Source organism: Corvus brachyrhynchos, unplaced genomic scaffold (assembly GCF_000691975.1).
Source record: "Corvus brachyrhynchos isolate BGI_N302 unplaced genomic scaffold, ASM69197v1 scaffold61, whole genome shotgun sequence".
In the NCBI taxonomy this organism is placed as follows: Eukaryota; Metazoa; Chordata; class Aves; order Passeriformes; family Corvidae; genus Corvus; species Corvus brachyrhynchos.
Genome location: NW_008236478.1, coordinates 2,825,180 through 2,848,827, shown reverse-complemented (window position 1 = coordinate 2,848,827; position 23,648 = coordinate 2,825,180). Strand labels below are relative to the sequence as shown.

General features: G+C 39.1%; 2 protein-coding genes across 5 annotated transcripts in view; one reads left to right on the top strand and one right to left on the bottom strand.

Moving 5' to 3' along the window:
- MAPK8 (mitogen-activated protein kinase 8) overlaps nucleotides 1-23,648 on the bottom strand; it is a 182,172-nt gene that overhangs the window by 72,206 nt on the left and 86,318 nt on the right. The window lies entirely within an intron of this gene.
- FRMPD2 (FERM and PDZ domain containing 2) overlaps nucleotides 1-23,648 on the top strand; it is a 69,928-nt gene that overhangs the window by 18,628 nt on the left and 27,652 nt on the right. Inside the window, 20 exon segments of the mRNA XM_017725974.1 lie at nucleotides 2,101-2,185; nucleotides 6,057-6,207; nucleotides 7,830-7,901; nucleotides 8,570-8,744; nucleotides 9,508-9,617; nucleotides 9,619-9,662; nucleotides 9,759-9,897; nucleotides 10,792-10,944; nucleotides 12,280-12,465; nucleotides 13,280-13,436; nucleotides 15,919-16,129; nucleotides 17,007-17,110; nucleotides 18,114-18,212; nucleotides 19,297-19,404; nucleotides 19,525-19,641; nucleotides 20,078-20,313; nucleotides 20,861-20,965; nucleotides 21,899-21,992; nucleotides 22,456-22,541; nucleotides 22,733-22,880. Of these exon segments, the coding sequence (XP_017581463.1) occupies nucleotides 2,101-2,185; nucleotides 6,057-6,207; nucleotides 7,830-7,901; nucleotides 8,570-8,744; nucleotides 9,508-9,617; nucleotides 9,619-9,662; nucleotides 9,759-9,897; nucleotides 10,792-10,944; nucleotides 12,280-12,465; nucleotides 13,280-13,436; nucleotides 15,919-16,129; nucleotides 17,007-17,110; nucleotides 18,114-18,212; nucleotides 19,297-19,404; nucleotides 19,525-19,641; nucleotides 20,078-20,313; nucleotides 20,861-20,965; nucleotides 21,899-21,992; nucleotides 22,456-22,541; nucleotides 22,733-22,880 (2,580 nt within the window).

Genomic DNA, 23,648 nt, shown 5'->3' with positions numbered 1-23,648 from the left:
GGGAGCATTAATTTGTGTTTCTGATATCCAGATGCTCATTGTAATGAAATATCTAGGACCATATTACCCTTACTCTTTTGAATTTTAAAGGTTTAAAAGTCCTCAGACAAAAAAAAGAAAAAAATACATAGAGCACTACCTCAAGGGACTAATTTCCCTAGGAAAGATGGCAAAAAAATGGTGTGTTCACTGCAATTCTATGAGGACGTAATTCAGAGAGAAATTGGGCATATCCTGGGAAAAAAACACATCATGTCATAGCATCTCAGCCCTAAGCCCTCAGCCCAAGGATAAGGAAAGTGAGGTTAGTCATGTTAATGCTCTTCTCCTGCAAGGCGCTTTTCTGAAGCTCCAGAATTGCAATCAATATCAGCAGCAGTAAAAACCTGAGACCGCAGCTGCTCCCTGAGTGCCACATACGTGTCAGTCACACACAGTTGCACACAGCAAAGGTAAACTCAGAGCAGAAGCCTGTTTTGTAAGCACTTTTAAGAAAATTTTGGTCATGAACTTGACAAAGGCCCATTTCAGTGACTTCGTGCATGTCTCTGTCTCCACTGAAACACTGGTAGCTGTTCATACTCAGGATTTTGTAAGACAAGATTCTAAAAATACATGAGCAAACACAGAATGTGAAAACTTGTTTGCCACAGACATTCTTTCATGAAATAATATATTAAAAAAAAAGCATTCTTCTCTGAGAAGAAATATTCCCATCTAGTAGAGCACCATTATTAGAGGAGCGCAATATCAAGACTGTACTTTAGTAGCTCATTTAACATATCTAATCTACAGGATCAACTTCTTGTTAATGTTAATTTAATGTCATGTGTGTGTTGGATTTGTGATCAAAGCATGGCAGTTGGGCCACTGAAAGTAGCCAAGTTGTCCCACTGCTGTAATAGCTGATATAGAAAGACTAAGGGGAATTTTATGTGTTTGTCAAAATATATTTATACAATTACGTGAAAACCACAGTGTAAGCAGAGATTTTTGCAAGGTTTTCTCACAAAAAAGCATGTAATTTCAGAACACAGGATTGAAACTTAACGTTGGTAACTAGCTTATCTCAAATCTCACATTTTGTCACTACCATCTGCAGCTTGAAAAAACCCCACATGTTTATGCTTATTTTAGCAATGTGACTGTAGATTTTCTAGGTTTTAAAATTGCAGTTGGTTGGTTGGTACACTAGAATTCAGTGTCACGTTTTCATGTTGGAATTCAGAGTGAAGTCTCAGGGTGTAGTGCATGAATGTTTTATCTAAATGATTGCTTCCATACATCTTATCTTATCACCTCTATCATCCTGCTTATGTAATAGTTTTATATGCAATTCTTCAAATAAGATCAATGAAATGATCCAAGTGAAGAAAAATTTAATCTCGCTCTTCCTTAAAGATTTCAAACATCTCTGCTGATACAAGAAACATTCATAGAACTACCACTTGCATAACCCTCTCTGGTTCTGCCTCTAAATTTCAACTTTCATGTATTTGGACAAAGAAACACCTGCCCATTCTGTAGCAACAGAGATGATTGAAGGTGAAAAACAATGCAATCCTTATTTGCTAAGGACCCACAAACCATCCAGTACTCCCACCAGATTTTTATGATGTAAAAACATTCACAGTATATTTAACATAGCAAGTAACTAGTGGAATAGATACAACCATTTTCATTTCATTGATTTTATATTCTACTCTGATTAAGCCAGAGAGAAGCTTCCTGGCTTTTTCTACCCATTTTATGCCTGGAAATAGAAGAACAAAATTGGGCATAATTTCTGAAGAGAAAAAGCTGTTTCACAAATTACCCCCATACAGATGGAAATGACAGCCATTGTACCTACACAGCTGTTTTCCAAATTACATTCACATAAAGGATTATGAAGAGGAAGTAACAATAACTAGGGAACTGGGAATACTGCTGGTGTAATATTCACTTAACCTTATTAAATAGCCATTTATCATGTCCAGGCAAGAACACAAGAGAGGAAGTTGCCAGTCTAAATTTCTTCCCTGTTGTAATTGTCCCAACATCTGATTCTGAGTGCTGCTACTACCACTTGAATTTTGAAATTTCCTTTATTTATTTCAGAGAGAGTTCCAGAGACACACAGATCATGTGACCCCACACTTAGTGGGTCGAGGACACAAAGTAGCTACAAGCTCTTCATAAACAGGTAAGCTCAATTCAGATTTCTACAGGATGGAAGCTGTTTTATAACCAAGTAAAGCAGGCAACTAAAGTGGCAATGCCAGTATCAGAAATTGCTATCTGAACCTGTTTTGATAATAGATACCATTTATGTAGAATAAATACATAATATTCTATTATGTAGAATAAATAAGTAATGTTCACCTAGACTTGGTTTGGTTCCAAGTGGAACAGTCCAAAAGCTCTAGTGAAATGGAACTTGGGCCCTGAACAATCCACACAAAACAAGCAAATTCAGGATTTTGACATATACTCTGTACCACTGTGTCCTGCCAGATGCCATGGGCCTCCCAGAACAGCTGCCCCCAGCTGTGTCTCCACCAGGCAGCAAAGCAGCACTAGCCCTCTGTGACTGAAACAACTGGGAAGCTGCTCCACAGAGGCTGTGAAAGGTTGGATTTGATGATCTTAGAGGTCTTTTCTAACCTTAATGATTATATGATTTTATGAAGGGAAATAGCTGTTGAAAAGCTGCTCCACAGAGGCTGTGAAAGGTTGGATTTGATGATCTTAGAGGTCTTTTCCAACCTTAATGATTATATGATTTTATGAAGGGAAATAGCTGTTGAAAAGGTATGAATAGTCATTGTTTTCCCTGTCAAGGCATTCTGTCAGAGTCCTTATTTGTCTGCATTCACATTTTGGATGTGGTCTTGCCTTGCTGTCACATTAAAGTGCTGTTACACCTTATGTGTTCTGGAGCGGCTATGTCAGACCATCCATATGATCCATAATTTTCATTTGTATTTCCATCTCAGTGCTTAGATTGATTTTTCTCACTTGTGTCAGTTATATCCAGCCCTGCACTACCACTTTAATGGAGAGTTATAGGTAACCCAGGGACACAAGCAATAAAGACCTCTGCTCTGTCATGAGGATTAGCCTCATTTCAGCCATGGCATGGACAGCAGCCCTATAGATATCGACAAAGAAAACTGAGAACTGTACAACAGATAGATACTAACTCCTTTTCAACAGCCCAGGAAACACCACTGCTGCCAAACAAGAGTTTTCTAGACTGGGTGTCATCACAGTGCAGCTATAATCATGGCTGTTTCCAAACAAAGAAGAGATGTAAGTACTGTCAGCCTCTAGGCACCCCAAAGACAGAATCCCGTAGTTAAGCACCATGTAATCCCTACAGACATCCCATTTAAATTGGGTTCTTGACCCAGTTAAACAGGAGTTTCTTCTTTTAACCATGACATGGGTAATTCAGGCCCACAGGAGATGCTCAATTTAGATCAACTCCCAATTAAATGTGTCCCAAGTAAACAGTTTGAACTTCCTGATAAATCAGCCATGACAATCTGGGCAAGATGAGATATCCCAGTACACTTGTAAAACTGCAACAAGAGACATCTACAAGCAGGTTGCAGGATAGTGGCTGCTTATGTCAAGAAAGAAGTCTCTGTCTACCTGTCTAACTACATACACATACATTTATATGTGTATATACAGACATCTATACATGCATCATGTATCTGGCACTTGTATGAGTAACAGAGAATTTATTTACTCAGTATTTCAGAGCAATTGCCATGCCTCCAACTAACAACCTGGGTATGATCTTGATATGCTTGATCTAAAATCATGCTGCCAGGAGTAAGTTCCCCTCCTCTGCTGAAAGACAAACTGTTCTCCAAATTTCCAGCAAGCAGTTTGCCATAGAACCTCAAGGACCATAAACCCCCCTCCTGGTTGGGTTCTGCATCTGCAACTGAGTTTCTACCACAGTCACCACCCTATTACAAGTACCATGACAGCAGTGGAGTTGGAATTACTTTGGAAATCACCAGTTTCCCATGTAGGAGTACAACCAACACAAAAATTAGTGATGGGTTTACTATTTATAAAGCTTACTAATACCATCATGCTCATTCTGTAGGCAGCCCAACTGACGTAATTTACATCTGACAAAGTTAAGCTTGTAAGCAAGGCTCTGATCTGAGGTGGCTGGTGTGGGGTCAGTAGCTCAGACCCAGGAAGCTGTGACCGGTCCGGAGAGATGGTCCCGTGAGGAACCGTCTTCCCGGGGCTCGGTGTCTTCCCTCAGCTGTAGCCAGAGTGGCCTTGCAGAGAATCTATCAGCTCTCTAGTGGTTCTCAGCTCGTGATTCCAGCTCTTGCTCTGTGGGGCAATCTCCCAGGCCAGACCAGGAAGAGAGAGACGAAGAGACCCATGTAGCAGTTCTGCATGGGGCAGCTTTATGAGTCCGCACCCAGCGAAGGGGAGGCCACGGACGAGCTCTCTGCTCTCACGGGGGCAGAGGGCTAGATCTTATAGGGATACAGGGGGTGGGTGTCAGACAGTAAAAGCCAATGAGTTACAAAGGATCTGCACTGGGTCTCCCAGAGGATTCTGGGTCTGTCTTCTTCTCACTGTAACTGAAAGTTGTTGCCTTTCCAGGGGAGTTCTGCTGGGAGGTTATGCAACCTCCTTATCTCAGCAGACCTCCCTCCAGGGCAGAGGCTGGGCATACCCCACACTGATCTATATATAAAGAAGATACAACTGTTAAATCTGGCATCTCTCACCTCACAGGACTAATAACAGGAAGTGTTTTCTACAGGAAAAGAAAGCCTTCTTAATAAAGAATCTTGGATTTTGAGCTAATAATGCTCACAAAGGTCACTTCAGGTAATTTTGAGGCATATTTCTTAGGTAAATTTTGATCTTTATGAGGTTGCATTGATGGAAACAAAAAAAACTAGATATCTTTATAGACCGAGGAATGTAAAATATGAGAGGAGAGGAGAGGAGAGGAGAGGAGAGGAGAGGAGAGAAGAGAAGAGAAGAGAAGAGTTCAGTTGGAAGAGACTCACAATAATCATCTAGTCCAACTGCCTGACCACTTCAGGGCTGACCAAAAGTTAAAGCATGTTATTAAGGGCAAGTCCAAATGCCTCTTAAAAACTGACAGGCTTGGACCAGTGACCATCTCTCTAGGAAGATTGTTCCAGTGTTTGGCCCCCTTTAAGTGAAGAAATGGTTCCTAACATCATCTCTGAACCCCATCTTTGAACCATTCCCATGTTCCCTGTCATTGGACACCAGGCAGAAGAGATGAGAAACTACTCCCGTTAATTTGTTAAAATTTTTTAGAAATTCCTTGAATAGTCTCCTGAAGCAAATCTGCAACATGCAAAAGAAAAGGATGAAACTTTGGGATAATGAAAAAGCTTCCATGTGTCTTTAGCATTTGTTAAAAAATGTTATTAACAAAAATCCTCCTCAACAAAACCTCTCCTTCTGAACCATATAATCATTCTTTCTTTACTAAGTACATAGTATATGTGAAGTTTGTTCTAAGGACACACATCTGCTCACATGGAAAACACCATTACTTTCTGCATTAAAACTATAGTTTTAATAGTTTTAAAACAAAGACAGCTTTCTGATCTGAGATTTCACACACCTCTTTCTTAATTAAATTGAAAATTCCCTCAGTTCCCTAGGACATTAATTTATTCTAATGAATTAGTATTCAAATAATTCAAATTTCCATTCCTGGAAAACTCTGAATTATGTAACAACAAATGTTAAGGTTTTCTGAAATTCTTTGCCTGTTTGCTTCACCAAACTTAAACCAGCAAGATCTGGCTCACCAAATGAAAAAAAGAAACAGTTTACATTTATTTATAAAGGGCATCAGTAATATTATTCCTGTTAAATTCGTTCTCTTTTTCTGCAAAGAAACATTTAGGAGTTTATAACAGACATTGCCCTGGACTTCATAGTATTCCAGTTACTGTACCTTAAGCTCTCTGTCCTCAAGTCAGTGTTGTGTTGATTGCATGTTACATATTTTGCTCATGGTGACACTTCCTTTGAAGGTCAGTGAGTGCTGTAGAAGAAATCCCTGGTGGAACTCAGAAGAGCAGCCAACAGAACCTGCTAAGCTTGGGCTCCACCTTCTCTGTGTCTGCAAAGGACTACTCAGCAGCTGCTGCGTCACAGAAATGTTTGTTCCACAGGAAGGAAAAGGTGAATAATGAAAAACATATAAGCTGATTTCAAAATGTAAATATCACTAAAGAGAAGACTGTCATCTAATTTTTGTTTGACAGTGATGTACATATTACCTACTAAGTCATCTTATTAGATGAGTATTCTAAATTGACAGACTCCAAATTAGGCATGATCAGTTGTGATATCAGAACTGAAGGCAGTGAAAGCTATTGTCAATAAAGACTATGCAAAAGCTGGTAACTGAACCCTCTCTGACCTACATATGTGATTTCTGCAAGCATCAAACACCATATAGACTGTTTTTACCAACCACTTTGACATCAGCTTCAGAACAGCAAAAAAATTTACAGAGACACTTAACCCAAACATTTGACAGCCAGTGGTGTTCAAAGGACTTAAATTTTTTTTATAGTATGTCTGGACAGAAAGCATAGGCTGGCAGTGAATGTGCTCAACCAAAAGTTCACCTAATTGACTATTTCTAGTTGCTAAGCTGTGGTAGGACTCCGTTACATGGAAAGGATAATGTTTCCTTAAAAGTTGGATTGCAAAAATTCAGAAATAACTGAATCACAGAAAACACCACCATGATCCTTCCTATGGAGCTTTCTGTTGTGGAAGAAGAAGGGACAGGTTTCAGGTTGATGAGCCCTTTCACCTCTTCCCAGTTCAGAAGCTCAACACTGACCAGTGACAGATATTTGGTCAAGAGCTTCAGTTAGATACTTTGGAAAATTATCTTTTCTCATATACATTTGGTTTAAAATTTTATTATTATGATTTTTGTGGGGATAATAATGGCATTTCTCAGAAGGAGTTCAGCAACTTTTACAACACAGTGCTAGTCCCTCTAATGTGATACAAAACTGTATTGTCTATTGGTAGGACAGTACTGTTATAATTAAATAAATCCTAAATTTTTTTAAAAATCAAAATGGTTCAAGTTACTAAGGCATGGTGAATGACTGTAAGGATTCACATCTTATCACTTGAAGATGTTTAATTATTTCTGTCTGCTTAAGGGATCTAAAAGCATAGATGTAACTGTTGAAAACCCAATATATAAAATTAGTTGAGGTGGATGCTCAGCAAGAAAAAAAAGATCTTAAAAAAAACATGTTGACTTTTTTTAAGTTAAAACAAAAGAATATGATGTCTACTAAGAAGAACCATCAGTCAGCCTTTATTATGGGGAAGAAAGCAGCTCTGCATTTCAGTCTGGTTCCTAGGGAAGCTGGGGTAATGCAATCACAGTGATGTGTATGTATGTGCTTACATGTCTGTGACTGTCCCCAGAGTAATTTGGGAATCAAATAAGAAAAGGTCTCAGAATAAATCAAGTTTCTGTAAGTGTCATGAAAATAGGTGCCTTGCAAAGGAAATGGATCTTGATTAAGTGCCTTTACCAAAGAAAAGTCTTCAGCATGAGCTTACCCCTACTTGGACCCTGGAGAGTCCGCACAGGAGATACCATAAACAAAGAGAAGTGTTCAATCAGCATTTGCACCTTGTTAGACACTGAAGTCAATTAGGTCTAGCACACAGATCAACAGCAATGGGTTTCATTGATACTTGTGTTTAGGATCTTCATTCCATTAAGGAGATATTTACTAAATTTCTAAATTGTGTCCTTGCAGTTTTCAGGTCCAGAATTTATTATTTTGTCTAGTGAACCACCAGTGACCTTACAGCTGCCTGGATCAATCGTGGTAAGTATTAACATTAAGAATTTAGAACTAATCTAGTGACATTTTAATTAGGGCTCTTTGTAAGTAGCATCTGAGTCTCAACCCAGTATTCTTTCCATGCCCTCCTCTCAAAACAAGTTAGGGTTCCTGCAGAGGTATTGAGACTTGAAAGGAGGTGATTTAATTCTCAGTGCTATTTAGTTATTTCTGTGCATGCAAAAAAAGCTTAATTTATCCTTCTCAGCTAAAAATGCTCACTTTAGCCCAAGGCTTTTGAGACAAAGACTATACAGCAAATATACAATATGAAATCTAGTGCCAATGTATGGGACTTCTCCAGCTTGCATACTTTACCTTTCATTAAGATAAGGTAGAAAGTTGACAGCAGACAGCAGTAAAAATGAGGGTAAAGGGAATTTGGAATTAGCCCCCAATCTAGAATAACCCTGGTGACTGGAGAGTTCAAGTATGATCAGCTGTTTTGTTGTGATTCTCTGGGTTTTAAAAAAATTAGAAATGTTTGTGGTATTAATTTATGAGAAGGGAGGCAGAAAATAGCATGGTGTTGTGACCAATTCCATCAGGTTGTATAGAGACAGGCAACTAGTGAGCCTCAGTAATAAAATGCTGTGGAACTTGCATTGCTTGTACTTGGCACTCATTCTTCATTCTTTCTTGCGTGTTCTTAGACTAAAAAAGGGAAATCCTATTTGTCCCAAAGAAATCTCAATGTGATTCTACTCAATGGGCAGTGCCTTGAGGTGCAATGTGACATCAAGACCAAGGCAAGAGATGTTTTCAACACCGTGGTGGCATATGCAAACTTGGTGGAACATTTCTACTTTGGCTTGGCTTACCTGAAAGGTAATGAGACAGTTAAGTACAGTGACAGCTCTGTCCCTCAGTGTCTCTGTGGTCACTTTATCAATGAATTCCAGTGAGATCCTTTAAGATCCTCAGGTGGAAGCAGATACAAAGCTTGTGCAAAAGTAAGGTATGTTGGTTTGAACTGTACTGCACTGATGCAAAGCATGTCTACCCAGGACTGTGCATCAGCACAGCCATACAACATGTACTGGCTGATATTCCCAGGAAGAAAAGGCTGTGTCCCAGAGCTGTACTCAAATAATACTGAACCATGCAGTTCTGGCAGAAATTCCAGGAAGTACTGCACTGAGAAAGGCTGCCTGTATTTATTCCTAGACATAAGTGGGAGTACAGGTTCAGCTATGTCATGTACCAGACCCACATCTCTCTAGTCCACTTCTGATGACAGGCACAGCTGAGGCACTGGGAAAAAGCACAACTTGTGTGTAGGGCATGAGGATTACAATGGGGTGCAGAACCTGAATGGTGAGCAGAATGCAAGCCCCATGAATCCTTGAGTGATTTCACAGATACCATACTAATCCAGCATCTAACATTTGTAATCCAAAATTACATACTGTCCTAAGTTCTTCATCAAAGGAGCAATAAGTTAAATCATGACACAGAGGAGTAAATCTCAGCTGACATCCCCAATCCATTTTATTTTTTATTGCTAGTGATGCACTCTATGAGAACCACAGAACTTTGAGCTGCTGAAGTACATCCAGGTTTATCACAGAACCCAAAATTCTCATTTCAGGTAAAGAATTCTTCTTTTTGGATGAGGAGACCAAACTCTACAAAGTGGCCCCAGATGGCTGGAATGACCAACCCAAGAAGAAAATGTCCATCATTAATTTCACACTTTTTTTTTCTAAGGATAAAATTCTTTGTCAACCACTTTAATGTTATTCAGTAAGTGGATAATTCTGCTGACTGAAGGAAAACCAGTAGCATATAGGGATACCATTCAAAGCTCCTCCTGAGTTCCTAAACCCTTTTCTATTCCAGGCACGGCTTGACAAGGCATCAGTTTTACCTGCAGCTTCGTAAAGATATTTTGGAGGAACGATTATATTGCAGTGATGAGACTGCCCTGAAACTCGGCGCTTTGGCTTTACAGGCAGAGCTTGGCAATTATGCTCCTGAGGTGTGGAGAAATAATACAGTATTTCTCAGAGGTCTCTCTCTACAACTTTTGCACCTTTTGTTTGTCACATAGCATTTAAAGAAGAAATGTGAATAGCACAGAATTTCAGTTAGTCCTCCAGTTAAGTCCTTCGGATTTAATTTAAAAAATTACAAAATATTCCTAATTATGGAGTAGTAATGAGCCAGGTGAAATTGACAGGAAATATGACAGAATGATGAGAGAGTCTAGGTCCTTCGGAATTGATAATATATCCTAGAAACTCCAGAAAATCTGTGGAAAGCTTCCAACATAGGCCCAGCTTGGATGTGCAGAGGGGCTTAGAGAAGTTAGTAAAAAGGGAAGAGAAAAGCAAATGAACACTTCAGAATTCACAGCTGTTTTATGTGTAGGCTCAGATCCACAAGCTGCAAAGACAGGAAGGTCACTGATTGTATATCTGAACTAGCTGTCCTAGTTTTCAATGTATAGAAAACACCCATTTTTGTTCTCTTCCATATCTTTATTTATGTAAATCAGTGTAGCTCTATTAATTGAACTCTGAGTGGTCTGATCCATGTGGTCAGATCCATCATGGCAATGGGTCCCCCACTGTAGGTTGTACTGATGCAGCTGTAGCTGTCAGCTCTAAGTGCAGGACACACCTGAAGGCCCAGCTCCTTTCTCCCCTCTGCCCAAAGAAGTGGTGTGTGCATTGAGCAGCTGCCTGAGCACAGGGGAAAGAGGCAATTTGGCTGTCAGGACTCTGCATGCTGTTCCCACCTTCCTTTGGGAAATGGCTACAGGGTGACTCCTGCATATGGATCACCCTGAAAATGAAATGCAATGAATAAGAAAAGTCAAGAAAGAACAAAAGGCTCCTGTCTCTGTTTTTTCTTTTTTTTTTCCCCACAGATGCATGGAAAGAGCTATTTTCGTGTTGAAGACTATGTTCCAGCAAGTAGAATAGAGAAAATGACCCTGGCATATGTACAGCGAGAGCTTGCTAAATTACATCGTATGAATCGCTCCCTATTTGAGGATGAAGCTGAACTAGAATTTTTAAAGGTAACTTGCCATATCCCAAACACTATTTATTAATTTTGAGGTACCAAGCCCCTCTCTGTTTACCTTTGCCTATTTTCTTCTTGCCTGATACAGTGGATTTTAGATACGGTGAAAACATTTGAATAGTCAACAAAAACCTCAGAATTTCATTCTGCTGTAGATACTGTCACGCATCACTGAGAGTTTTTATAACACGTTTTGGTGTATTTGCAGCATTCTAAGGCTTAATGCAAATTTTTGGCATGTTACCAACATGTCTGGGCTACAGAAGATTATAAAACATGAGAATAAGCACTTTTTTAACTTCTGAAATTACAGCAGCAGTTCAGCCACTTTCTAAACATGTAGTGATTGTTTGTTTAAAAGTATCTGTGAACCCTAGAAGTGAAGAAGGAATTATCTGAAGTATTTTCTCACATGACAATTTCTTTAGGCGCTAAAGTGTCACCATGATGTGTTTAACTTTTTTCCTGCTAATCTCTCTTTCTCCCCAAACCTCTCTTCTTTCCATCAAATGAACTATAACAGGGATTAGATAATGGATAAATATCAGTAGTCATTTTGCTGCACTGTCACATGCTTTTATTTATAGCATCATTTTAGTTCAGTTGCTATTTAATTATATTAGTTCCTCATCTAACACTGTCAATGCAATTGAAGAAATAGATTGAAGCTTAGCCTTAATGACAGTCCCATCATGTGTGGCAAATCCAATGAAGAAAAGCAGCTTTTTAGTATCTGTTTCAATTAATAAGTCTGTAGAAGGAGCCAACACATCATACAAAGTGAGAAAGATACACCCCATGGCAAGAACATGTAAATTCCAAATATGAAAGGGATTAAAAATTAAAACCCAGATTCAGCTAGTGATTATAGATGCCCCAGTTTTCAGGACCTGAACATTTGTACTATGGTTACTTTCTGAAAAACAGATCTTCTTAAAGTGTTTTACTCTGGTCACTGAAAATCTCTACTCACAACAGAAAAGTCGTTTGGGGATTCTACAGTAGCTTCCCAGAAAGAAAATATAAAGTTTTAGGATAAACTCATATTGGTCTGCAGATCAGACAGTAAATCCTACTCGTATTCTACAGTTCTGTAAAGTGTCTGAGTCACATTTTAACACTTTTGTGGCCAAGTACAGGAGGTAGAAAGACAAGCATGAACACCCAGAACCTCTGGGTGAGTTCCTCAGAATATTCCCTGCATGTTTAGATGGCAGGGGCAGACACTGGCTCCTCAGACACTCAAAAGCATTTTCTCCTCCATCTACCTAACTTTTCTTCCCATGAATTTTTTGAGTAATGCGTGGTAAAAGAACCTTTTCTCTACAAGGTGACTCAGCAACTTCCTGAATATGGAGTGTTATTCTACCACGTGTCCCAAGAGAAGAAAGGGACAGAAGGGGACATCATCCTGGGAATCTGTGCCAAAGGCATCATCGTCTATGAGAACAAAAATCACACAAGAATTGCCAGTTTAAGATTCCAGTGGCGTGAAACAGAGAGAATTTCAGCTCATGTGAGTTGGAACTAACTGAATCTCTTCTCTACTCTGCTATTTTACTGCCCCTCTTCCTCTGTCACTTTGATAGATTTGTTGCATTCAGAGCTAGAATGAGAGTCACTCTATATGGGCAAGTCCTTTCTGAAAACAGTTTTAAATCAAAGCTGGATCTGGATGTGGATACGAAGATACTGAATGCCAAACCTCTCTATGGCATATTCTATATTCATTCCTCTTTTGTCTTTACTGCTCTTTTCTTCTGTTTTTCTGCGTATATCAGGTCATGGGATCATGTCTTCCACTTTTCAGATCTCATTATTCCCATCCTCTTCTCTTAGTATATTAATGTCTGCTAACAAACTAGTATTGGTGACAAGATTGTGACCCCTTTCTAAATGGGATTTTGACATTAGAGGTATATCAGTGTACTATTGTACAGTCCAGGTATCAAACTGCATCACACATTACCCAGCTTGTTTGCTCTCCAAAAATGGTCCTTCTTCCCCTTGAAGATATGTTCCTTTTCACATTAAATGTGTTTAATAATTTTAACACCTGAAGGGCCAAATTTTTCAGTTTTAGCAACCTGCTATCAATGCATTCAATGTCTTAAGGTTCTTGACTTTTGACATAGAAGAGTTATGATCCCAAGAACAGACACCTTTCTTACAAGTGCTGAATTTACAACAGGCATTTACTGAACCTAAAAGGGATGCAGTCAGGCATAAATACAACTGAACAAATCAACAAGATTATATAAATGAACTGTCAGTGCTTCAGTGTAATGACTGATCTATGAAGCAAGCTCTGATGCTTTTTTCCCCCTCAGAGGAAAAAATTCATGATTGAAAGCAGCTTCAGTGGCAAGAAACACACCTTCATTACTGATACAGCGAAGACATGTAAATACCTACTGGACCTCTGCTCTGCCCAGCACAAATTCAATGCACAGATGAATTCTAGGCAACTTCGGCAAACTTCATCAGGTGGGGTATAAATGCACTTTTGTTACTGGGGCCATAGGACAAGACTGTGTTTTAGGTAAGGTACATTCAGCAAATCTGAGAATTAGAACCTGCTACCTCAGTTTCACTCTGCTTCAGTTAGAAAATAATGTCATCTGCTACGCTGAAAGTTAGAGGAGTCTAATTTGGCATGTGAGTAGGCTTGTGCAGGGGGTGAAGAGAGGTTCTCTGATGATAACAACTATGCAGCTATACTCAGATTTAAAAAAGAAATAAGCAGGATTTCACTTCCCTTCAGGAGAATTCTTCTGCTGAGAATTGTGAAGAAATAGATCAGACTTACCCAAAATGTAACCTGAAAAATGTTCCACACAAAATTATAATAGTGCCCAGATATGCTGGAGATGAACTTAGTCATTTTGTATAAGACAGGGATGCAACCCAGTGGTTCAGTCCCAAGATAAAACCACTAAACCAGAGGCACATGAGTCATACCCACTTGACTACACAGCTGCTAGCAGCTCTTATCTTAGATTTTGCCATGTCTGTGGAAGATATGACTAGTACCTCCTCAGGCTTCAGATTTTCCATAGTTTCTAAGACAAGATTCTGCTCAACCCAGGTCAGGTACATAGCACATCTCACCCACAGTTCTCAGCATGTTTTGTAAAGATGGGTGGGGATTATTATTGGAAAACTGAGGCACATAAGAAATAAGCTGACAAAAGTCATCACTCTTGACTTCAGTGGAGCAACATGAGTTTTCACTAGCTCATCCACTGCCTTGAACAGAACCATGATCATTTACAACCCCTGAGTGTTTGACCTGGTGAGTCATTGCAGGAGAATCAATTGTCATGCCTTATCCACTGGGACACTCCTTTCTGTAGTAAAACTGTAAAAGTATTGGCAACAAATACTAGCATGGCATGTAACAGGATAATTGATATATTGCCTCCTTACCACTAAAATTATTTCATGAAAGCTGAAATTCTTGCACAAATTTGTTACCATGGAAAAAGGCCCTAGGATGGCATTTCAGTTCAAGGCACTGTTTGTCACTTGACATGTATAGCTTCTAACATAATTTAGTGGGACTGTGCTTTATTGCTTTCAAATGAGTGCTAATAGTGCATCTTAAAGTTTCCTATGTCACATTTGCTTGTGCTAATTTACCTTAAAAAAATTATTACATTCCATATATAACAGAATCAAATTATTGAGAACTATGAAAATTATAACCCGAGTACACCAAATCACTGAAACAAGCCAGACTTACACGAGCCATGTGACCACAGGTTCTGGGGTTCAGTGTGTGTTTGCTGTCCCAGAAAAAAAAGCTTAGTAAGGCAATGACAGACAGTAGTTCAACATACTGCCTTTGCCACCACAGTGAGGCTGTAAGAGATTATGAGGCTCTTTCTCCATGCTTTTGCTTCTGCTGCACTATTCAGATGTGTAAGTCACCATCACTTCAAAACTTGATAGCAACCCTCTACTTTGGAATCACCATGGCAACTCCCAGGCTGCACTAATACTCTGGACAGTTAAGCCTTCTGATGCCTTAAGAAATGCCTCTGATCAAAGTCACTGAGGAAAGAGGGAACCCGGATTTAATGCTGCAGAGTAGCGTTCTAGAAAGTTGTATTCAGGCTACCATTTGTTAGGAAAACACATGGGAGTTTAGCTGTTAGGTACAAGCAGAATTTAAGCTCATGTTTATGCTAGCCTGTATGAAGCCAAGTTTTTGTTTTACTTTCCAATGTGTCTCCAACTGCCCGCTGTCTTTCCATCCTCCAAGTTCCCTCACCAGCCCACCCGTTGAGAACCTAAGTAAATTAATGTCACCTTCAACACCATCTTGTTTCAGAAACATGAAATCTTTTGAGAGGACACATTGGTATACAGCAGAGCTCAGGCCTCATTAAGCAAGTAGTAGATTTCACAGAAAGGTACAAAACTGGATAGCAAGTGTTGCCACCAAGACGGTCCCCACTCGACTTCACTTGTGCAAATCACTCTGTTCCTTGGCGTCCTTCTGAACTTTGGAGAGCATGTGTTACTGGAGCTCCTGTCTTCTCAGATATGCACACACTTGAGTGGAAGGCCTGTGAAGGACAAGAAACTACCAGCCTGGATAATTCAGACTCTGAAAGACAGGTGTTTCTCATACACCAATCATTTACAAAATACACTTTACAGAAATATTCAGGTTTAAATTATGTAGGGTTGTACATTTCATCTGCCTTTGCGGAAAGTGGCTTTGTAGTATAATTCATAGAAATTAAACCTAAATGCAGCATATACTTTTTATGAAAGAAAACTCCTACTCACCCCAAGGCCTAGGTGTCCTCAAGGATACAGGAACAAATGTATCTGTAATGTCAATCTTTTTTTCTGACATATTCAAAAGATTTTATTTAAAGTTCCTTTGAGCTAAAAAAGATGTGATAATATCAGTGTATTTGTCTTTGCTTCTTCCCCTCTCTCGCTTCTTATTCAGAGGACAGTAAATTTGTGGAAATAGACAAATCAAATTCTGCATATGCAGCTCAGCATGAGCACCTTGCCCTTATTCAGAGACTGTCTCGCTCAGAGAATGTGCTCTATGGAGCAAACCTGGAAAACCTTTCTGCTGGGATGATGAGCAAATCTTGTGATAACCTCAGTGTGGAAACCAACAACAGGACTAGAGACAAAAGCAATCTTGGCAGGTAGGTTTGCTTTTTTCTCTGAACATGTGTAAGAAGACTTAGACATAAACTATTTTTTTTTAAGTTCTTATTGTGGTCACACCAAGAGGCCTAGGGCTCCATGGTGCCAGCAGTAGTGCAAATGCAGGCAGGAAGTTAATAGACTAACAGAAGAACTTGAAAAAGAGTGACATTTAAATTTGTACCAGACTCAGGAAGAAACCACTAATTGGGTTATGGGGAGGTATAAAAATGAGGGAGAATAAATATAAAATCTTTAATGTCTGTGTATCTTCTATGGAAATTACAGTATGTGAACTAAAAAACCAGCAGAAGCTGGAATGGAGGGATCAATACCTAGCTGATTCCTCCATGTCCAAATGTGCAAATCTTGGGGAACAGTGCAAGAACTTCTTTCTCCCTCTTTGTTTTGGTACATTCACCTGTGTAGGTGGTTGCTATAACTGCACAGTCTCAAGGCCTTTGACGAATTCTAGTGCCTTTTAGAATACTAAGAGTTAGAATAGAGCCAAAGAGATCATGAACTACCAGGAAAACTTTCAGACATGGTTTTGTCTAAATGGACAGCAGGGCTAAATGAATCATGGTGAAGCTATGCTGAGTTTTCCTGATGCTTGCAGTCAGCTCAGAGCAAAACACGGGGAAATCAGTCATGATACAAGTGGTCTAATAGCAGCTGTTATTTGGAAGCAAATGCTGGCAAGGATAAACTACTCCCCTAAAATGAAACATGTCCCAGAAACTGGACTACTCATTGAAAGGCTATAAACCTGTGCATTCCCAGGTTGGCTCTGACAGACTAATGACAATGAAGAGTGCTAAATACCATTGCTGATTTTTTTTTATTATAACACAGTCTTCCTTTCCTGCCGTGCAGATCTGTATCAGGGCTATCCCAGTCAGAAATGCACATCAATTTGAACGGAAATCAAAGGAGTTACGACTTCCTCTCTATCCATTCAACTCAGAACACAATCAGTGGTGAGTATAATAATAATAATAAAGAGAGACAGTACCCTTCCATATTTATAGTTTCAATTGAAGGAGACCACCATATATTCAATTTACAGATTAAAGACTATCCTTTTCTACTTCTAGTCCTGGAAATTAATCCAGAGTTTAGCAAGACAAGCTGTTTTCTTCCCCTTAACTCCCACTTTCCATCAGGTTCAATGGTAAGGGACTTTGTAATAAAATGATTCTATAATGGTGCCTAATGCTCTACAGAGATGTAGTTCAGTACACCCAGAGACTCTTGCACAGGACAATATCCCTGTGCTCAGAGGTCATTGTTTGGTTTGCAACTGAGATCTACAACTCAGTAAGTAATGCATGAGTCAGCACAGGCTCCAGGTCTTTCCTCTGTTCTTGCACTTGCATGACACTTCCTGGAATAAGGACTGGATATCTAATTTTCTATCAGAAGCCAGACTGCATGCACATGGGGAGCCAATCTACGGAATATGAAGCTATGCTTATTTGGTTAGGCCATTTTAAAATTAGAACAGTACTTTAAGCACACTGTGGCAGTTGCACAATGTTAAGTACTGTTAACACTGCAGAGGTCACCATTGCAATCAGTGTTGGTTGGATTGCACCTTCGGAGCCAAAAGGGCCCACAGGGACCAAGGCTAGAGCCCATAGGAGATTTTGTGTTCAAATCATCCTCAGGTTCAATGGGCACTACAGGCCTGACTCTTTAAATATTCTAATCTTAATAAAAACATTGCAAAAAATATATATAGTCTTCCAGAAAGGAACATTGTAGGAGAGCTTGCATAGCTCTGCACATAAGTTTTTCTAAAGAATGAAAACTTCTGAACACTTGTTTGAGCTTCCATCCAGAATTATATTGATTCAACTGTAACAGTAATGTTGAAATCAAGGAAAAAATATATCTTTGAAGCTCCAGTTTTGCATAATACATGAATCTACTGTGTCCCTGCATTAATCTACATCTATTCTAGCTGTTTTATTTCTGCAGCACCTGGATCACCAGCCACCCAAAAAGAAGTTTTACTAAGTGGTCTAGAAAGAGAAATCATTTGTGTCAGCCTAAAACGTGACCCTAAGAATGGATTTGGTAAGTAAGGAATATAAATGTTATGTTTGTTATTGGGACTATCAGATCCTGGTGCTAAGAGTGATACTTGCTGACTCAGGCTGGGCAAGACTGTAAACTCTTTCACTCCATTTATTCTTCTTACAGTGTAAGAGTACCAATTTTTATGAAGGACTCAGAATTTCCAGGACTGAAAAGGACTAAGCACATAAATCAAGACCATTTTATTTTCAGAGGATTAACTAAGGCCACAGAGACCAAGGGAATCAAATGCTAAGAGTAGAATGAAATGAACATGGTTTTAGTTTTGCATCTGAAATACATGTGTACTGATTTTATTTATCTTAGACCTTACAGGTAGTGTCTGTGGGGGTGAAAAATGTTTACACAAACTTAACATGAATGTTTCTTAACTCTTGGATTGTTATTTGGATATTTTTGTTATCTAATACCTTAACCACACTGTATCCGGTTCTTGCAGATGAGTTAAGAGAACCATCAGGTTTCACAGATGACCATTAATACAATTAAAAATCAAATTTATAAATGGTGCAGGTCTGTGTGTAATATCCTAATCCCAAACCCAACTATTATACCAGTGAGAAGGATATATTCTGCAATAGTCAGAGTTAGGATAGTAAAACTGAACTACTTAACAAGAGATTTAATCTTCTTAGATCTCTTACATTAGAAGTTTACATGGCCCACCTCAGGTTTCCTGGTTGCATGATGTAGAATGATGTTCAAATCTATCTAATGAGCTTTTACACCATTTCCCTCCTGCAGGTGTTAAATGCTGCAGGTCCACCTAGTTCATGACTCTTTCAAGAACATAGTCAGGGTCTTTAAAAGTAGCAAGCCAGGAAAGCATTGCTTTTGGGAAATTATATCTAAATAGTGACAAAAGTCACCAGCACACTTTAATTATAATTTAAGTTTAAAGCTCTCCAAACTCAAGACCTTGATGCCATGTAAATCAAAGCTCCCCATACTTCAGATCATGTATAAAACTTATGCCATTGAAGTAAGAGCCTTTTGTGCTCCTAAGGTTCATCTTTTCTTATACTGCCAGTGTTTGCATTCTCATGCTATCTCATTTTTGCAGGTTTTGTAATTATTGGAGGAGAAAACGTAGGAAAATTAGACCTTGGTATCTTTATCGCTTCAGTTATCCCTGGGGGACCTGCAGACAGAGCTGGAAATATCAAACCAGGTCATTTTCCTTAGTTTTTAATTAGAATTAAAATACTTGCATAGTTTAAAGTTAGCTGCTCTGGATTTATTTCCTTATTTATATGTGCTTTGTCTTATTTTTATCTTTTTTTTTTTTAAGGAGGACGACTCATCTCTGTGAATAATATTAGCCTTGAGGGTGTTTCATTTAATACTGCAGTTAAAATCATACAGAACTCTCCTGATGAAGTAGAGCTCATCATCTCACAACCCAAAGGTATAAAGGCAAATGTCTCTGCTGGCTATGGGATGCCAATAGTTAACTCAGGACACATATTTATTAGGCACTGGGATGTAGTATAGAACAACTATATGCTAAAATAGTCAACTTCTAGTAGGTATCATGTGATGTCTCTGCTACATCAGTGTGAAAAAATCTATTATGGCTGCATTGCTGAACATTAAAGGAATTTTGGCATTTCTTGCTTTGACAGAGTCATAGTCCTCTGCAGTAATGAAGCAAACACATTTCTGAACACTTATAACAGCAGTGCTCCATTTCACAGTGACTGACTCATTTTATAGATCTGAAGTCACAATCAGTTGAAATAGGAAGTTACTTTGTCCTCTTGTGCTGGGTTATAACAACATTTTTCTTTAAGTTTATTTGCTATTTGCATTCAACAGTGCCTCATTTTGATATGGCTTTACAGACATGTATGAAGAAGGATTAAATGAAGAAAAGAATCAATCAAGAGGAAACAGCACTAGTGGATCTGAGATCTCTTGTGTAGGCAGTGGGAGAAAAAAGATTCAGGATTGTCATACAGCTCTCCCCAAAGAACAGGACACAAATATAGATGAACTTGAGAAAACTCTTTCCTGGAATTTAGCACCGAAATTGGGCCCTAGAATTCCAGTTCCTTCAGCTGAGAGCCTGGATGTAGAGGTAACTGAGATTTTGATGTTGCTCAGTAATGTTACACCCAGCACACAGCATATAACAACATACCAGCTACATGTAGAAGGGAAAGTAACTGTGAAAGGAAACCTTGGAATAAATTACATTGGAAATGTCAAAATGATAGACATGTCTGGAATATGTGAATAAATGGGGAAAGTGTTCTAAAAAATGTTTTTTAAATTCTCCTTCCTTTTCCAGTGGAGGGACAAAATTTTGATTATTTTCTTGCAATCTTTTAAGTTTTCAAACCAGTCACAGAACATTTTGTGTCTAATTTCCTACTTTTAGACATCCTCCCTATATAAACTCAGGTTATGTGCATTAAACAGATTGCATTTTGAGTAGCATTAGCATAAGCTTCAAATAATATCAGGGATATAAATGGTATCACTCCAGGTTTACTGTGACAGCAGGATCAAACCCTTTACATCTTCTGGAAATTCTGTCTTCTTTTATTTTTAACTTCCTTTTCACCCCTTTCTTTTTAAACTGGGATGCTGTAATCTCATTAAAGTTTTTATTTTTGAGACAGGCACCTGATTCTTCCCACTTACCATCTCCATCAGAAATCAACTCAAAGGAAATCTACACGGTGGATCTTGTTAAAGAAGATGGGACTTTTGGAATCAGCGTGACTGCAAGTGTTACTTTTAATCTTTCATTGTGTCTGTCAAATTGTTACATGACTGAGAACAAGACAGAAGATAGGCTGATAACAGAAACTGTTAGCATGGCACACTTAAAACCAAAGTGTTCAATTGATTGACTTAGCATGCATGAAGTACTGCCTCTGCTCATTCCCTGGTTCTTACCCACACAATCTGTGGAAGAGGTGTCCTGGCACAAAGCATGTGGCAGTACAAACCCTTTTTGTCCTTACACAGTTTGAGAACAAGATCTACAAGAAAGAGGAGTTTGGTCAGGGAGGACTAGAGAAGGCAGCAGTGAAAACTGTCTGCCACATTTGAGTAATAACTCCTTCTCCTAGTTATTTAAGTTGAATTTACCCCTCCAGGCTGAGATGTCTTTATGGTCGTTGCTGAAATGGAATGGGAAGCAACAGCCATTTCATTGCCTGCTGAAGAAATTAAGGGATGTTTTCTTCATCTAAATTTGGCCAGGGATGTAGATGGACAGAACATGATTCTTAGTTTAATCTGGAATTTCTTGGAGTGCCCAAGTTCAGGTCCATGCTTTATATATTGTCTGAAAGATTAGTAATTGCAGAATGGATATTGCACAGCTTAGAAGCTGGGCTAGAGAATAACTGAAAGATGCAAGATCATCTTATGTGAGCATAGGGAAAAATTTATGAACGTTTAGTAAATATTTTATATAGTCACACAGAAATACATTGCATTTTCCTGAGAAAATAAAGGAAGATTACTGCATATGGAGGTATATTCTAACTAGATGGGGTTTGTGAGTAATATCCTCTTTCCATTTTTTCCAACATTTAAAGAAAAAAGTGATTTCTGGAGCAGTTACTTTGTAATGCATGTGTAAGTTGCTGTGATTTTTACCACGGGAAGAATATATGAAGACTCTAATCTGTGGGCATATTTTGCAGGGTGGAATTAACACCAGTGTGCGTCATGGTGGGATATATGTGAAGTCAATTATTCCCGGGGGGCCAGCAGATAAGGACGGACAAATAAAGATAGGTAACATGTCTGGCAATAAAACTCTGCGCTGTAGAACTCAGTGTTAGTGTGGACAATGAAACACATTTGGGATTGGAGGTCTTACAACTGTGAAATGTAATATACGGTCCATCATTGTTCAGCCTGTCCCTGTACTACATGTAGGGGATTCCACTGAGAAACCAGAAGCCTCATACCAACATTGTAGAGTTACTCTCTGTAGCTGCCATCAGGCTAGTGACTCTGACATTATTGTTGTTGTGATAACAGAGGCTATCACTGCTTTTACTTTCAGAATACCCTGGAATGTTTTAGCTGCTAGTTATAGAATGCTGTACAGCGAGCAGTATTGCTTTCCTATGAATTAATATTAATTTGACACATATAAGCATGAAGACCTATAGTAACGTGGGCAGCCTCAAGGTTTACACCCTCTGAACCATCAAAGCAACTTGATGTTCTTTGTTGGTTGTTTTTACCTCAGGTGATCGTCTTCTAGAAGTAGATGGCATCAGCCTCTGTGGCATCACACACAAACAGGCTGTGGAACACCTTAAGAAATCTGGCCAGGTTTGTACAATAGCAGAGATCAATAGGATACGCAGTAGACTAAACTGGACTTAGTATGAAGCACAGTAGCCAAGCTTAGCCTAAAGAACTGCCCCTGCTCTGTTCCAACCCCTTCCCTCTAAACAGAAAAGTACAAAGACTTAGGACTCACTGTGTACTGTGTAACTGGAACCTGTTCATCATGGTTTTAGATTGCCAACCTGGTTTTAGAAAGGGGAAACTACCAACTGGCAGAGCCATGTCTGACTGCTAATGACAAAAAGGAGGACCAGTGTGCTGTTGTTTCTGTGGCAACATCCCTCACAGATGGTACCAAGGCCTGCTGCTTTTTGACAGATGGTAAGTGATAAAGAAGGAACTCAGGGTGACTTCCTACAATGTGCAGGAAAGGAATGCATGAAAATAATTCTATGAGATTTCTGTGGGTTGGACGGAAAAAGCTCTATACTGAATAAAATTATAATATTCAATATTAATGACATTATCAAAAATCAATTCTGAACAAAATATTTCTGATGTACATAGAGTTATAGTGGGTAGGTATAGCTGAGTTTATCCTAGGCATAAATGCTGCAGTATGATCTCAATATGTAGTATGATCACAAATACTGCAGTATAATCTCTCAGCCTTTGTGAGATTGGGTTGGCAAGGGGACACTCCTGTCTGTACTCCACAGCACTCTCGGGCAGGAAGCAGCTCTGTGGATGTGGCCAGGCTGTTACCCAGAGAGAGCCTCACCAGCACAACTGCTGATGCTGTGACAGTGATGAAGCTGGAGTGAACTGGAGACTGCCATCACTTAATTTCTTAAAAGCAGAAGATTTAGAGATCACTTCCACAGAATTTAGCCAACAAATAAATGCTGTATCTTTTACTGAAGGTTGCCTCATAAACACTGAGTCTGAACCATACTTTTCCACGGGGCAGTTACTCCTCTACACTGGAATTCAGCTACAAGCATGGTGTTTGGGAGAGGCCTGATCTCTCATTCTTGACTGGAGAGAGCAGGAGCTCCAATTCTAGCTTATGCCGGTTAGTGCAGGACCTAAACTAACAACAGGAAGATGCAGAATAGTCAAATCTCTGCAACACTTACAGAAGGATGT